The sequence below is a fragment of the Orussus abietinus genome, unplaced genomic scaffold (assembly GCF_000612105.2).
Source record: "Orussus abietinus isolate OABI.00-Male unplaced genomic scaffold, Oabi_2.0 scaffold15, whole genome shotgun sequence".
NCBI classification, from domain to species: Eukaryota; Metazoa; Arthropoda; class Insecta; order Hymenoptera; family Orussidae; genus Orussus; species Orussus abietinus.
In genome coordinates, this window is record NW_019396010.1 from 1,225,399 (window position 1) to 1,238,217 (window position 12,819).

Below are 12,819 nucleotides of genomic sequence, written 5' to 3' on the forward strand. Positions count from 1 at the left end.
TTATATATATAATGAAAAAAATATATATAATGAAAAAAAATATTATATATATCTCAGAGTTGTCCGTCCTCTCTCTCTACCTCTCCTCTCGGAGTGGCCGCGATCAAATCGCGACCTCGCTCCTCCGAGAAGTGATTCATCCTTCGCGGATACTTCGCCCTGAGAGCCGCGATAAGAGGGGAACGATCGCCCGGAGAAAGGGGAGGAGGACGCCGATTCCCTGAAAGTCAGGGCGAGTTATCAGCCCGTCTTGGCACGCTTCCGCCATCGGCGAACCGCGTGATCGCTTTTTCTCTCTCTTTCTGTCTACCGAGTTTCGTCCGAACTCCCCTCGATTATACGGCCAAAGTTGACGGCGACTCCAAGACTTCGCCGGGGGGGCTAAAGTTTATTTTTCTCCTTGGTTTGGTATTTCCAAGTCGGCGGAAAGACTCGTCGGAGAATCTCGCTAATGTACGGGAGGGGGGTCTCGTTGAGAAATTCTTGCGATCGATAACCGTGGGAAACTGAATACCTGGGGCAATGCACCGGATCGCAGCGACACCTACTTCCAATAGCGAAAGGGAGGTTAACCCTTTGGCTACTAAGAGCGCCTAAAGGCGTCCGACGTTTGGTCGAATATCGCCTGCACGGTCAGACGAATTTCGCCCATACGTAGAAATGGCTCCTTGTCCAAATGGTTAAGGGTCGATCTCTCTTCTTTCCTCCCCTTTTTGTTTAATATATCGAGGGTAATTATATCGGAGAATGAGCGACCCTGCCGAGGGGATGTCGGCCGGGTTCCTTGTGCAGCTTCCAAAAATAGTCTCCAGGAAGCTGAACCGGTCAAATGGGACGGTAAGAAGCGACCTTCGAGTGTCGAGCTGGTTAGGTAATGGCTCCGTCTTACCGAACAAGTGCGCATGTGCAATACCGCCACGTGCATACGTACAAAGAGACCTCCTCGAAGTGCGTTTAACCTCGACTCTACCTCGTCGTTAAGGTGATGTGAAAGTGCGCTGGAAGGGGTTTTGTTTATAAAACCTTTCTCCCAACATGATGTACCGAAACGCGATATCGCAATCGCAATTCCGACGTTACGCGTTTCCTCGATCAGCTGTGAAGGTACGAAAAAAAAAATTGATAAATCCAGGTACCCTCGAGGAAAACTGCTCAACATCACCGGATGTTCGTATATCGGGTATAAATGTAATTCCAGAGAAAAAAATTTAAAAAAAAAACAGAAAGAAAGCAGGGGATAAAATTTGATTAGCCGCAGCCACCTAATCATACGAAAGCACGTCACTTTCCCGTAATAGCCGCATCCCTATCGGCCCGCTTTATATTTATTTTCTCTTTGTCCCTCTCCCTCTGTCGCGCGACTCTTGAACTCTTGAACCCGTGAACTTTCTCTCCACTCCGCTAATTGTGCCGGGACCATTTCTCTTTCCCTCTCTCTCTCCCTTGTATCCCCCTTATCATTCCTCTCTATATTCCCGCACTTTTTGCGCCCCTCCGAGCACGTAGGCACATACATCTGTACGCAACCGGGGGAGCGGTTTTCCTCCGAGAGTTCCGCGATCGCGGAACCTAACGAGCGCGTTATCAGTCTCCGTTAACACTTTTTATTTATTTTCTTTTTTCCCCCGCAGCCAAAGCGCACGTGCGGTTAATGGTATTCCTTGAATCAACCGCAGACCGATTGATAAACGCCTTATCCGAGGCGGTTCTTTCTCGCGCAATCCATTACACGTGCCATTAAATCACCGACATACATATTCCTTAATTCCCCCCCCCCCCCCACGGTTTTGCGTAACGAGCGGTGCAATTGCGGCATACGTCTGCAACCGTTTATTAAAATAGATATCGGTCACCATAAGGAGCTTCTCCGGGGTCGTCCAGGTGAAAAATCCAGAAAAAATCCGCGGGACCTTTAAAACGCGACGAAATTCCTCGGGCGTCGCGGTGCACCGCCTCGACGGCGAAATTCCATCGCGAAACCGCGCCGGTTTATCCGCGCACCCTTTAAAAATAGGCGTTCATTCAAGGATCCCACCCAGACGGTGGCTAGACGTTCGACAGCGTTAATACGTGTCACGGATACACACACACACACGCGCCGCGTACACAGGTACCGCCGCGGCGGGCGTCGCGACGCGGGTGCGATCCAACGGGCCGGCGTTTGCCAATCCCCGATTTCTTCGCGGCAGGAATATGCACGTGTCATTAGGGCGGTTTATTTTTGTTTAGTCTGTCCGAGAGAGAGAGAGAGAGAAAGAGAGAACTGCATTCGGGCCGCAGCCTCCGTGACGCAAACCGTCTCGTCTCGTCTCGACGAGGCGTCGCGACGTCTCGTCGACGTCGGCGCGACCTCGGCTGTCGAACGCGGCTAACACCTCCCGGCGGGATTCCGCGAGCGGAATATCTTCCGCGACCACGTGGCCAAAGAGAACCGGAAGAAGGAAGGGTTAGGATCCTCGTGACACTTTTCCCCGAATCGGTTTAAAACCTTACAAAGTAAATTTAAAGGCTATAATGAAGATCTTGACCCTCGTGAAATTTAATTTTTTTTAATTATAACGGATTTAAAAAAAAAACCTAAAGAAGAAATATTTAACAAATTGAAATCTCATGAGTTTTGGTAATAATTCCAAAATTTAACTCCAAAATTTTGGTAAAAATTTTGGAGTAAGGTAATAGAATTTTCTGGGCCAAGTTTCTGCCGATTTAAGGGCGTTTTAAGATCCGAAGGTGGGCCTCGGATTTGGGAGAGAAACGGTGGGAACGTCTAGTCGGAAAGGATGGCGTAGACGAGGCTGGTCGATGCCCCAGTACCGTGCACTTGGCACCATTTTCTGGCCTACCCTCTCGTCCCATCTCCGTCGCTCGTCATCCTCGGATGAGGTTCCTCCCTGTCTCTCTCTCTTTCTCCATCCCGCCCCGCCCGACGAAAGAAGTACGGAGAAGCGAGGGATTTTCCAACCCCTCTTTCCTCCTCCCCGTCCCTCGGCCACCCTAGGGCAACGTCCTCTCTCGCTTCCTATCTCCTCGTCGACGCGAATGGGGCGGAAAGAAGGGATTTCCCTCCCCTCTGATTTTCCCACCTCCCCTCCCCCGCCTTTCTGCGACGAATGAGCCGTGGGGAAGGGCTGCAAACGGTCCAGAAGGGAGAGAAACCCCGAACGGTGGAAGACGGTACCTTTACCCCCCGTAAGAAGGCACCTACATTACCCGCGTTACGTGCAACGCTTGCATCTATTACTTCGAGGTTAATCGACAGGTGTCGCGAGCGACGCACAAAGAAACCGAGACGGTAAGAGAGGTTAGAAACGATCGAGAAGCAAATAAAAGGGATAGAGGTAAACAAGAAAAAAAAAATAAACAGTCAAGAACGTGCGCGATCACCGCCCGGTTATTTTCATACCTCTTCCCCATAATCTCGAGTTACTCGATTTTCCCTCAAATCGGGAATAACGAGATTTAAAGAGTCGGGGGAAAAAGGCAATGCTATTGATGAGAATCGACGGGGGTGGAGGAATCGGGACGTGCACGACTGCGCGGATTTCCCTCTCTCTCTCCGGGGTAAAAAGTAGGAATAAACAAGTCCATTAGGAGCAGGAATTCGGACGCGCCGATTTGCCATGCAAAGGAGAGGGCCATTGAAATGTAAATGAACGAGGTCCGCGTGGGAGGCGATTTTTATCCGAGCGGGGCAGAGGGAGGGGACGGGTCATCGGCCGACTTTCTAATTTGTGTCGAACGTCCCCGCTAATTAATGCCCAGACGATCGTTAGACGTAATCAGGGAATCCCTAGGAGGGAAACGGTAATCAGACTAAACGTCCGTCCCGTTTCTCGGGGCGGCTGTAAATCCGATGCCCGGCGCGCGCGCCGGCTCGCTTTTATCGACTGAACCGACGGCGCCGCTTGCGGCGCTCCGGCGCGACGCGACGCCACGCGGCGCGAGGGACCCATCCAAGAGGTCTGAAGTCTCTGCCAGGGACCTTAATTAAGATCCTCCCGTTTGTTACGGCCGTAAACGAGGCAATGGCGGGGATTAATGAAAAATTTGAAAATCTCGTAGAACATCCGCGGAAATGACTTCCCGGGTGTCCTTAATTAAGATCCCTCTCGCCCAGAGGCGTCGGTAAGTTCCGGTTAATCGATGCTCCAGGGGGTCGTATTAACGGCACCCGTGGTGGATATTCAAGGTGAAGTTAAACCGCGTCGACGGAACTCGCTCGACGTCGGTAAAGAAGATCTTTTCCTAAACCGCCTACGTAGCCGAGGTTGGTTTTAATATCGATAGCCGAGAGGCCGAGACACCTCTCGTTAGACTCGACTTATCGAGTTCCTCGCGAGGGTCAAGGGCCGACCCTCGAGGGGGGTTCCACGGGGGAGGTATCGCCCCACGTTCCTCGGGCTTAATCGAGGGTGGGAAAACTGCGGGAAAACCTCCGCCTAGGAAAAAAAGGGTCGAGAGCTCTAGGGCGCGAGCCCAGCGGATATCTAGGTCTCTGTAACGATTTTTACCGTCCCGACCCCTCCCGGCAATCATCCGGGCCATAAAAAACTCGAGGCACCCTACACTCACCCCCGTTGGGAGGGTTGCCAGGGCAACGGAGCCCTTTCGCGTCCGTCTTGCCCCCTCGTTGACCTATACATTCGCACCCTTAGCCGACTGTGGCCGGAATCTACCGGGTGAATCAGCTCCCAGGGACCGACCTCGGACCCGGGGATGACGCCGAGGGTGCCCTGGACCCCCCCGATAATCCCGGTTAGCGACTTTCCCTCCAAACGGGGAATTAATCGCCACGTATAACCACGAGGGTCGGTAAATCCGGGAACGGTCCTCCTCTGTGGAATTACGATTAAGGTCGCCGCCCCCTCCCGGTATTTCCGGTATTTACGTCGACGTTAACGAGACTCGGGTAATTGGCATTAACAAACCGCGGGGGGTCTACGAGGCGACTGGAATTTTTTTTTTTTCCACCCGTCTCTAACCCTTTTCCTACGTCCTCGTCGTGGACCGAGCTTAAGGACGAGAGGGACCTCCCCGGCGGGCGGAGGGCGAATGGCGCGTGGAATCGTAAATCGAGAAAGGTAAGTATGACGGAGAGCCGACTTGCGTGGAGGAGGAAATAAAAAGAAAAAAAAAAAAGAAGGAAAATATCTTCCCCGGCGATGAATAATAAATGCCACCGCGGAGGAACAATACGGAGGTGCGCGTACGCCTCGCGTATCGCGTAAACCCGGCCGGGGTGGGAGAGGGAGGGAAAGGGATAGCAAGAGAGGCAGGGAACGAGAGGGCAAGAGGTAGGGACGAGGACAGAGCAAGCAAGGAACGAGCGAAAGGACGTTAACCCTTTTCTCGTGCCTCGCTCCTCCTTCCTCTGGCGCCCTCCTTGCTTTCTTTATCTCCCTCTCTCCGGCCCTCCTGGTCCCTCGGTCCTTTCCGAGGGAGAGCTCCTCTCCACCGGAAGGTTCTCCCCTTCGCCGAGGGGAGGGTGGAAATCTCGAATTCTAGGTGCATTCGTCGAAGTCGCGCCCTTTACGAGGAAGGGTACGCATAAAAGAGGGAATACACCGGGAACCGCGGATATCGTGAAACCGAAGCGAGTCGTTCCATTTTCTGCATTCCCATTTCTTTGTTGTAAAAAAGGGAAAAAAAAAAGAAAGAAAAAGAATGCACCGCAATCTCGGGAATTCTTCGCGGACCTGGGTATATCGTTATCGGCCCTCGTTAAAAGCTGATAAAAAGTAATCTCTTCCGATGTCGGGACCGTTTCTTAATTTAGGAAATCCCAATTAAAGGGATCCTCCCCTGTGGTCTAATTTAACGTTAAATTCTCCCGAGTCTCGTGAATAAATATACGTGTACGCGGATTCCACGGGAAGGGGTAGAAATCCCACCCTGGGAAAAAATGGCGACCCGGTAGCTCGTCGGCTCCGGAGGGCACCCGCCCGAAAATGAGTTCGGGGTCCCGCCGAAAGTCGGCCATTTCGGTCGTCCCTCCGCGCAGACATTCCGGGACCGACCCAGTGGCGGCACGCGGGGTCGTTCGGGGTTGCCGGAAAAGGAGGTCAACGTCGGCTCGAAGCATCGGCATGGCTCGGGGCGACCTTTGCGGTGACTCGAGGAAGGCGCGTCTGCGCGTCGCCCCCCGTGGACCCCGCAGGCCTCGGGAGGCGTCCCGGAGCCGACTCGCGACCGGCCGAACGCCTTCGGGGAACTTCGGCCGTCTCCGGCGGAGGCTCGCGCGCGTAGCGTCCTCCCGCTCGGCGGGGCTCGGCGGAGCTCGGCCGCGCTCGGCCGGGCTCGACCCGCGGCCAGAAGACACGAAAAAATAGCCGGCTGATTCATGCGCGCGGCGTCACGAGCCGCGCGCCCCGTCGCGGGCCTGCAAGTGTAAATCGAAAACACGAGGCGCACATTTCGCAGGAAGGTTCGCTCTCCTCCCGCCCCGGGAATATCTCCGGGCATGCGCAGGAGGGCCTGAACCGACCCTTCCCGGAGCCGGTATAACCTTAAAAACAAACAGCCCGCCGAGCGTCCACAAGGAAATTATGCTACAACCGCTTACACCCCCCGCGTCTACGGGGCAATTGCCCCAACTGGGTAAGGTTTCGATTCCTCGCGGAAACGGTGCCCCGGTCTCCCGATATCTCCGGTCGCAAAGCAAAGCTTCGATCCGAGGGGATGGGTTCCTTCCCGCGCGCGATAATGCAACGGAGCCTTGCCTACCCGGCCAAGTGGAAGTCGGAATTTTCGGGTAGCCGAGACGGACTAGGTTAAAAAGAGAGAAGGAGGAGAGTACTCACGTGCTTCCATAGGGGCGTCCCTCGCGGGAGGCGGCAACCTCTCGGTGGTGGTCGCGGCGGTGGTCGGCGCGTCCTCGTCCTCGGCCGGTCCCTCCGGGTCGTCGACGGGGTTGGTCCTCGCGCGTCCGGCCTCCGGCTCCAGGGGATGCGACCGCGATGACATCGGCCCGGCGATGGTGGTCCCCTCGACGCCACCCGACGACACGGTCTCACCACTCCCGGAGTTAACTTCGAGGGGGGCGGGCCCGGCGCGGGCGCCGCCGAGGCGCGCCGTCGGGCCGGTCGCACGGCCGCCGGGCCCGGCCCGGGCACCCGGGGGGTCAGACCGCGGCCATGGCGCCGGGCCCCGGTCGCCGTCGGGCTCGGGCGGGGGCGTCCTCCAGGCTCGGCCCCGGGCCGGCTGCTCGCGCGTCCTCGAGGTCGGGGCCTCCCGGGCCAAGATGGCCGCCGTCGCCGGGGTCGCGCAGGATACGCCGAGGAGGGTGACGACGAAGAGAAGCAGGGGCAGCCCCACCCCCGCCCCCGTGGTGGCCCCCACAACCCCCGGCCTTCCCACTACAACCCGCGGAGCCGTCCAGTCCAGCCGCTCGGGGGTCCGCCGCTTCGACCCCTTCACCCCCTGTCGGCCAGCGGAGCCGCCGCGGTGCCGGCGTCCCCCGCTCGGCGGTCGTCGCGTCGGCCAAGGCGGGGCGGCCTACATCTAGGCGCCGCTCCCTCGCGCTCCCGGGTCCCGGTCACTCCGGCCGCATCCGGCCGCCACGGGGAAACTCTCCGCTCCCGATCGCTCTCCCCCAGGGATCCCCAGAAGGCTCCGGACGGCGGGCCGCGCCGCTCACCGCCATCGCCAGGGGCTCCCGGTCGCGGTGCCGAGGCCGTCCCGGGGACGACCACCCGCGCCCGGCTCGTCCCGAGGCATCCTCCGCCCCGTCGCCGGCAGGGTCACTCCTGGGCGCCGCCTCTTACCGCGACACCTGCAATCACGAATCCAGGAGTTAGCCTCGCTCCGTCCACCGGGGCACGCCGACGTCGAAGGGGTTAGGCCCTCGCATACCCCGCCCGATGCATCGACGGCGGGGAGCTCGGCCGCGCCCGGCGTAGCCTTAATCTGGCCGGCAGACTCATGCTTCCTACAACTTCTTAAAATACGATCCCCCTACTAAATAGTCCCCGAGTAAGCTCGCCTTGTTCCTCCTGCCCGTTGCCCCCGAGACCCTGGCCCTCGCAGCCGGTCCTCTCTAGCGTTACGTTTTGTGGCGGCGTACAATCTAGCGTGCCCTTTCTCCGAGCGAAGAAAGACCCGCGCCCCCCCCGCGAAGGTTTCTCGACTCCCGGCATTTAAATGGAACAGAAATTTTCAATCGAGAGGAACAAAAAAAAAAGAGAAACAAGGGACATCGCAAAACCGCGCGATACAGAAACGCGGACATTTTTTTATCTCCTTAAATATGTAATTAATAACGTAATTGCGGTCAACGTTTTAGATGGATTTATTTCTTCGAGGAGAAATTCTTGATAAAGTTAATACGATAACGCGGCAACGATTCGTATTTACCGCGGCTCCACGGCGGAAGCGGACATTCCCGTCGACAAGAGGCGCTTTAAAACTGGGACGGACGTGACGTGCTCGTAAAGCGACGCTCTCATTGGCTGGAATATCCGCTTCCGGCGCATTTAGGGTGCATCTCCGGGTACGGCGTGGGACTGCGCACCGTTTCCTCGTGGACGTTCGTTCGGCCCCGATAACGAAACGGAGGGGAAAAAAAGAAAGAATGAAAGAGGAAAATTGAAAAAAAAAATACGAGTCCACCGCCCTCCTCCCGGAATAACGCTTTCAAAATTAACCGAGAGAGAAGGAACGGTCAACTCGAAATTCCCGTTCCCGCAGGAGGAAACGCGTCCCGGGTCCTGAAAATAACGCCGCATACCTTCGAAGAATGTAAACCTAGGGAGGTTCATCGTCCCATTTTTGGGCCGCGACCAAAAATATATAATAAAACAATCAGCCGGTCTAACGTAATTCTAGCCGACCGACCCGTCCAAGATATATAGGAAAACCGGTAAACGTCAAGGCTAATCATACCTCCCTTTCATCTTTTAGCGCCACCCCTTCCTTTACCCGATTAACTATTTAAAATCGGAGGACAAAATAGAAAACGAGCCCACGCAAATCAGTCGCGATATACAGCGAAGCTAAACCGACCTAACATAAATTACGAACGCGTCGTGGAGTGTTATGGAAACGTGGAATTTTTTTTATTTATATAAAACTCCCCCGGGTGGACCCGGGACTCTAAGGAAGGTGCCGAGACCCGTGGGAAAATTTCGCTCATTAAAAGGAAAAATCTTGAAAATAATTGAAATTCTCCGGGGGGGCGGGACCTCTCTTACGGTCTCCACGTGCCTGCGGTAAGATGTAAACGTTGCCCCTGGCAACGAGGGACGCCGCTTTGGTGTCGCCTCAAAGGGTCCTTCGTCCTCAAAAGATTAATTGAAATTAAATTTAAAAAAAGGGACAAACATATGAATAAAGATTCCCCTCTTGAATCGCGGCATTAAGGTGACGTGGAGGCTGTTTTACCGACCGGTCGCGATGGCATCGGTCGGACCGAGATAAGCGCAATCGGCGCGAGGCTGTCGACGACTCGGGGGAAACCGGGGGGCGTTATCACGCGCGTTAGGCTCGATACGCGAAGGCGGGCCTTTTGAAATTTGTTTACTACGGCGGACACGAGGTCTCGCTAAATATAGTCCGCCGCCGAGAGGAACCGTGAAAATCCTATTTTTACGAGCGCGTTAGCGCGCGCCGAGGAGAGAGCGAGACCGCGGCCGACCTGGCGGACATCGTCGCGTCCCGCGCGCGAGAAAACCGCTCCTCCTCCTCCGGGATTTAACCCCCTGGAAAGAATTCCTAAGTCCCATAACAGCCCAGATCCTATGTTAGCGCTCGATGCTCTAAAAGTTGGCTGACAAACCAACAAAACCATACCAATGCCAAATTCCAAGCAATATAAATACCAGTTAATGCAATTAAATCATTAAAGCCAGCAATTAAATCATTAAAGAATGTAGGTTCAGATATAGGAAGACTTAACCTTGCGTTTCGAAGTTTCCCGGAAAATCAAAACGTTGCTGTTAACGTTTCGCCCCGTGGTCGAGGTAACTCGCGACCGAGGAAATCGCGTGAAGAAAAGGACGCCTAAATGGGGCGGTAAGGGGAGAGAGAGAGACGGATGCTCGCGTCGACCCTCGCCCGCCACATAGAAGAGAGGAGAGCCTCGCCTCTCTCTCTCGTATCCCGGTAATGCGAAACCCATGTTGGCACGCTCTCCTCCAGTTCCTTCCTCTATTTACTTAATCGTTTATCGAGATCGCGAGCTGCGACGTCCACGGACGGCGTTCGTCGCGCTGGTCTTCCACCCTCTCCTCCTAACCTCAAAATTTTCCCCCGTCAACAGCCCCCCGAAATCGATAAATCCTGAAACTCCCACCCCCGGACACCCCATCGCGCTTCAATAAACAATTAAAATCCGAAGTAACAACAATCCCAGCATAGCAAACCTCAAGACACGGCACAACATAGAATAATACATCGACAACCCAAAAGTGTCAGTTATCCCGGGATTAACCGGGCTTTAAACTAAGATTAAACAATCAGCCGCGCACACCGCCGTCGAGATAAGTCACCTCGGGATAATCGATCGCTGATCGTCGGTCCAAGGATCTCGGGGAGATAATTACCGGGATAAATCCGCGTCCCCCCGTCGGCACTTAGTTCACCGACGCCCGGCGTCGGTTAAGGGTTAACCGAGCGTCGGGTCGAGAGAAGGGACGCAGCGAGGGGACGGCCGAGGTCGTTCCTCTTTCCGCGAACGGACGATCGAACCTCGAGCCTTCTCCCCTGGACGAGGGGAAGACTTTCCTCCGTCCGTATACCGAATGCGGGGAGTATCCTCGCGACCGAAGGAGTAGACATCCTTGTCCACGTTCAGGGCGGGGCCGGGAGGGGGAGGGGGAGGGCGAGTACCTACGTGGAAGGGTCCCTCTTCGGACGGCGACATGACCGCTCGGCCGGGAGGCGCGCCACGTTGCCGATAACCGCGTGACCGCGCGACGACTGACTAGACGCCGCCCGGCGGCGCTCGCGGGCGCGCACGCGCGCGACCCGGGAAACGCTCGGGCCGAAGTGAGGTTAAGAAGCGCGCGCGCACACGGCCGGCCCGCGGAGAGCGAGAATTCGCCGTTTTCACGGGGAAAAATGTGCGCGGCACGCGCGCTGACGTTCTATTTTCGAATGAAACACGCGATCGGGGGACGCGCGAGCGAGAGAGAGGGAGATACGGGGAGAGAGGGCGCCCGCGTCGCGGGAAGAGAGTGAGAGAGAGAGAGAGAGAGCAAGCGAGGCGGCGGTCGGGGAGGGGGAAGGGGCGCGCGGCGGGAGGCGAGCGAGGAGAGCGAGAGGGAGGGAGGCGCGAGGAGGCGACGAGAGAGAGAGAGAGACGGAGAGAGGCCGGGTCCGCGACGCGGGCGAGGCGGCCATGGTTCCCGGTGCCTCGCGACGCCCGCGTCGCGGCGTGCCTTTAAGGGAGACTCACTTTTCGGGCTCGCGTCGCCCCGCGCCGTCCGTCGGCTCCGCACGGGCCCTGGCGTCGTCGCAGTCGTCTTCGTGGTCGCCGTTGTCGTCGCCGTCGCCGTCGTCGACGTCGCCCTCGTCTCCGTCGCCGTGGTCACCTCGGCGCCCTCGCCGAGACCGAGGAAGACGGACGGCGGAGAGACGGAGAGCGGCGCGGTGAGAAAGAACGGACAGAGAGAGAGGCGGCCAGGGGACGGTTAGGTTATGTTGTATCTGTCTCGGCGGCACACGCGTCGGCCGGCGCCGCGGACCGGTCACGCCGAGCGCCGCACGCGCGCGCGCGCACGTCCTCTTCTCTCGCCGGTCACCGCGGGGGAGGACGAGCGCGACCGGGAAATGCGGACAGAGCGGAAAGAGCGAGAACCCGCCGGAGCAAGCGGTGCTGCCTATCGGATGGCACTGCGTTCAGCGCCGCGCCGGCAGCGCCGCGATGCAACCTCCCCTCGGCCGTCCTCGTCTTTCCTCGTCGCGTCTCGGCTCCGAGCCGCCGCTGCCGCCCCCCTCCCCGCCCCGCCGGCCGCGCGCCGCCTCGTCCGCTGGAGCCGAGCGCTCCGCCAATCAGCGCCGAGCTTTGCCGAGTCCCGAGCCCGCCGGCCTCGGGTCTCTCCGGAACGAGCCGAGCGCGCCCGACGCGGCGACCGCCTCCCAGCTTCCCCGACTGACTTTCGCGTAACGACGTTTTTCACCCTAAATCTTGATACGTTAATTAACCCATTGTATGAACTAGGGCTAATTACGTCGTCTTATGTTTCCGTGATACCTAGGTATATTCGTTTATCCGCATACATGTTTGCACCTCGTCTAGGGCAACAGAGAGGATCGACGCGTGCCCGTTTTTCCTCGCTTTTGCCGGGAGCTTTCTAAGGGCACGCGTTAATCCTTTTCGGGTTATTCGTGGGTTAGGTAACGGCATGTCCCGGCAAAAGCCTAAATACGTACGCGGACTGTACGTCTCGCCTTTTTGCGGCGTCGTTCCCTGGAAGGGAAAAACAGGAACGGATCGTCTGCCTTGCTCTTTTTGCATCGTCTCCTCGTTTGTCCCGTGAGATCGTGAGATCTCGGGTGCCTCTCGATCCCGAAGATCGATACCGAAGATCGATCCCGTAATCTACGGGGATTCTTATAGAACCAATCTCCCGGATCGCCTCGCGGCCTCGTAATTCAATTTAGACGTTATCGGCCTTCCGGTGGAGGTATCGTGTACCCGCGACATGACGGAATTCGGTAATGGCAAATCTACGTGATAACCGCTTTTTATGGAACCCGTATTTCCATCTTAATTCCTAGTCCTAATTGTCCGCGAAGCTTAAATTATCCTTGGAATTAATTAGACGTCTTGGGGGGAGCGTCGATTTAAAGCGAGCCGCCACATTGTCGTGATAAAAAAAA

General features: G+C 56.7%; 1 protein-coding gene across 1 annotated transcript in view; it reads right to left on the reverse strand.

Annotated features, from left to right (window-relative positions):
* The window catches only part of LOC105696507, a 48,737-nt gene extending 41,716 nt beyond the window's left edge, over positions 1–7,021 (reverse strand). Inside the window, exon 1 of the mRNA XM_012419032.1 lies at positions 6,801–7,021. Coding sequence (XP_012274455.1) covers positions 6,801–6,963 — 163 coding nt within the window. The 5' untranslated portion in view covers positions 6,964–7,021. The remainder of the gene's footprint in view (positions 1–6,800) is intronic.
* Positions 7,022–12,819: the final 5,798 nt, after the last annotated feature.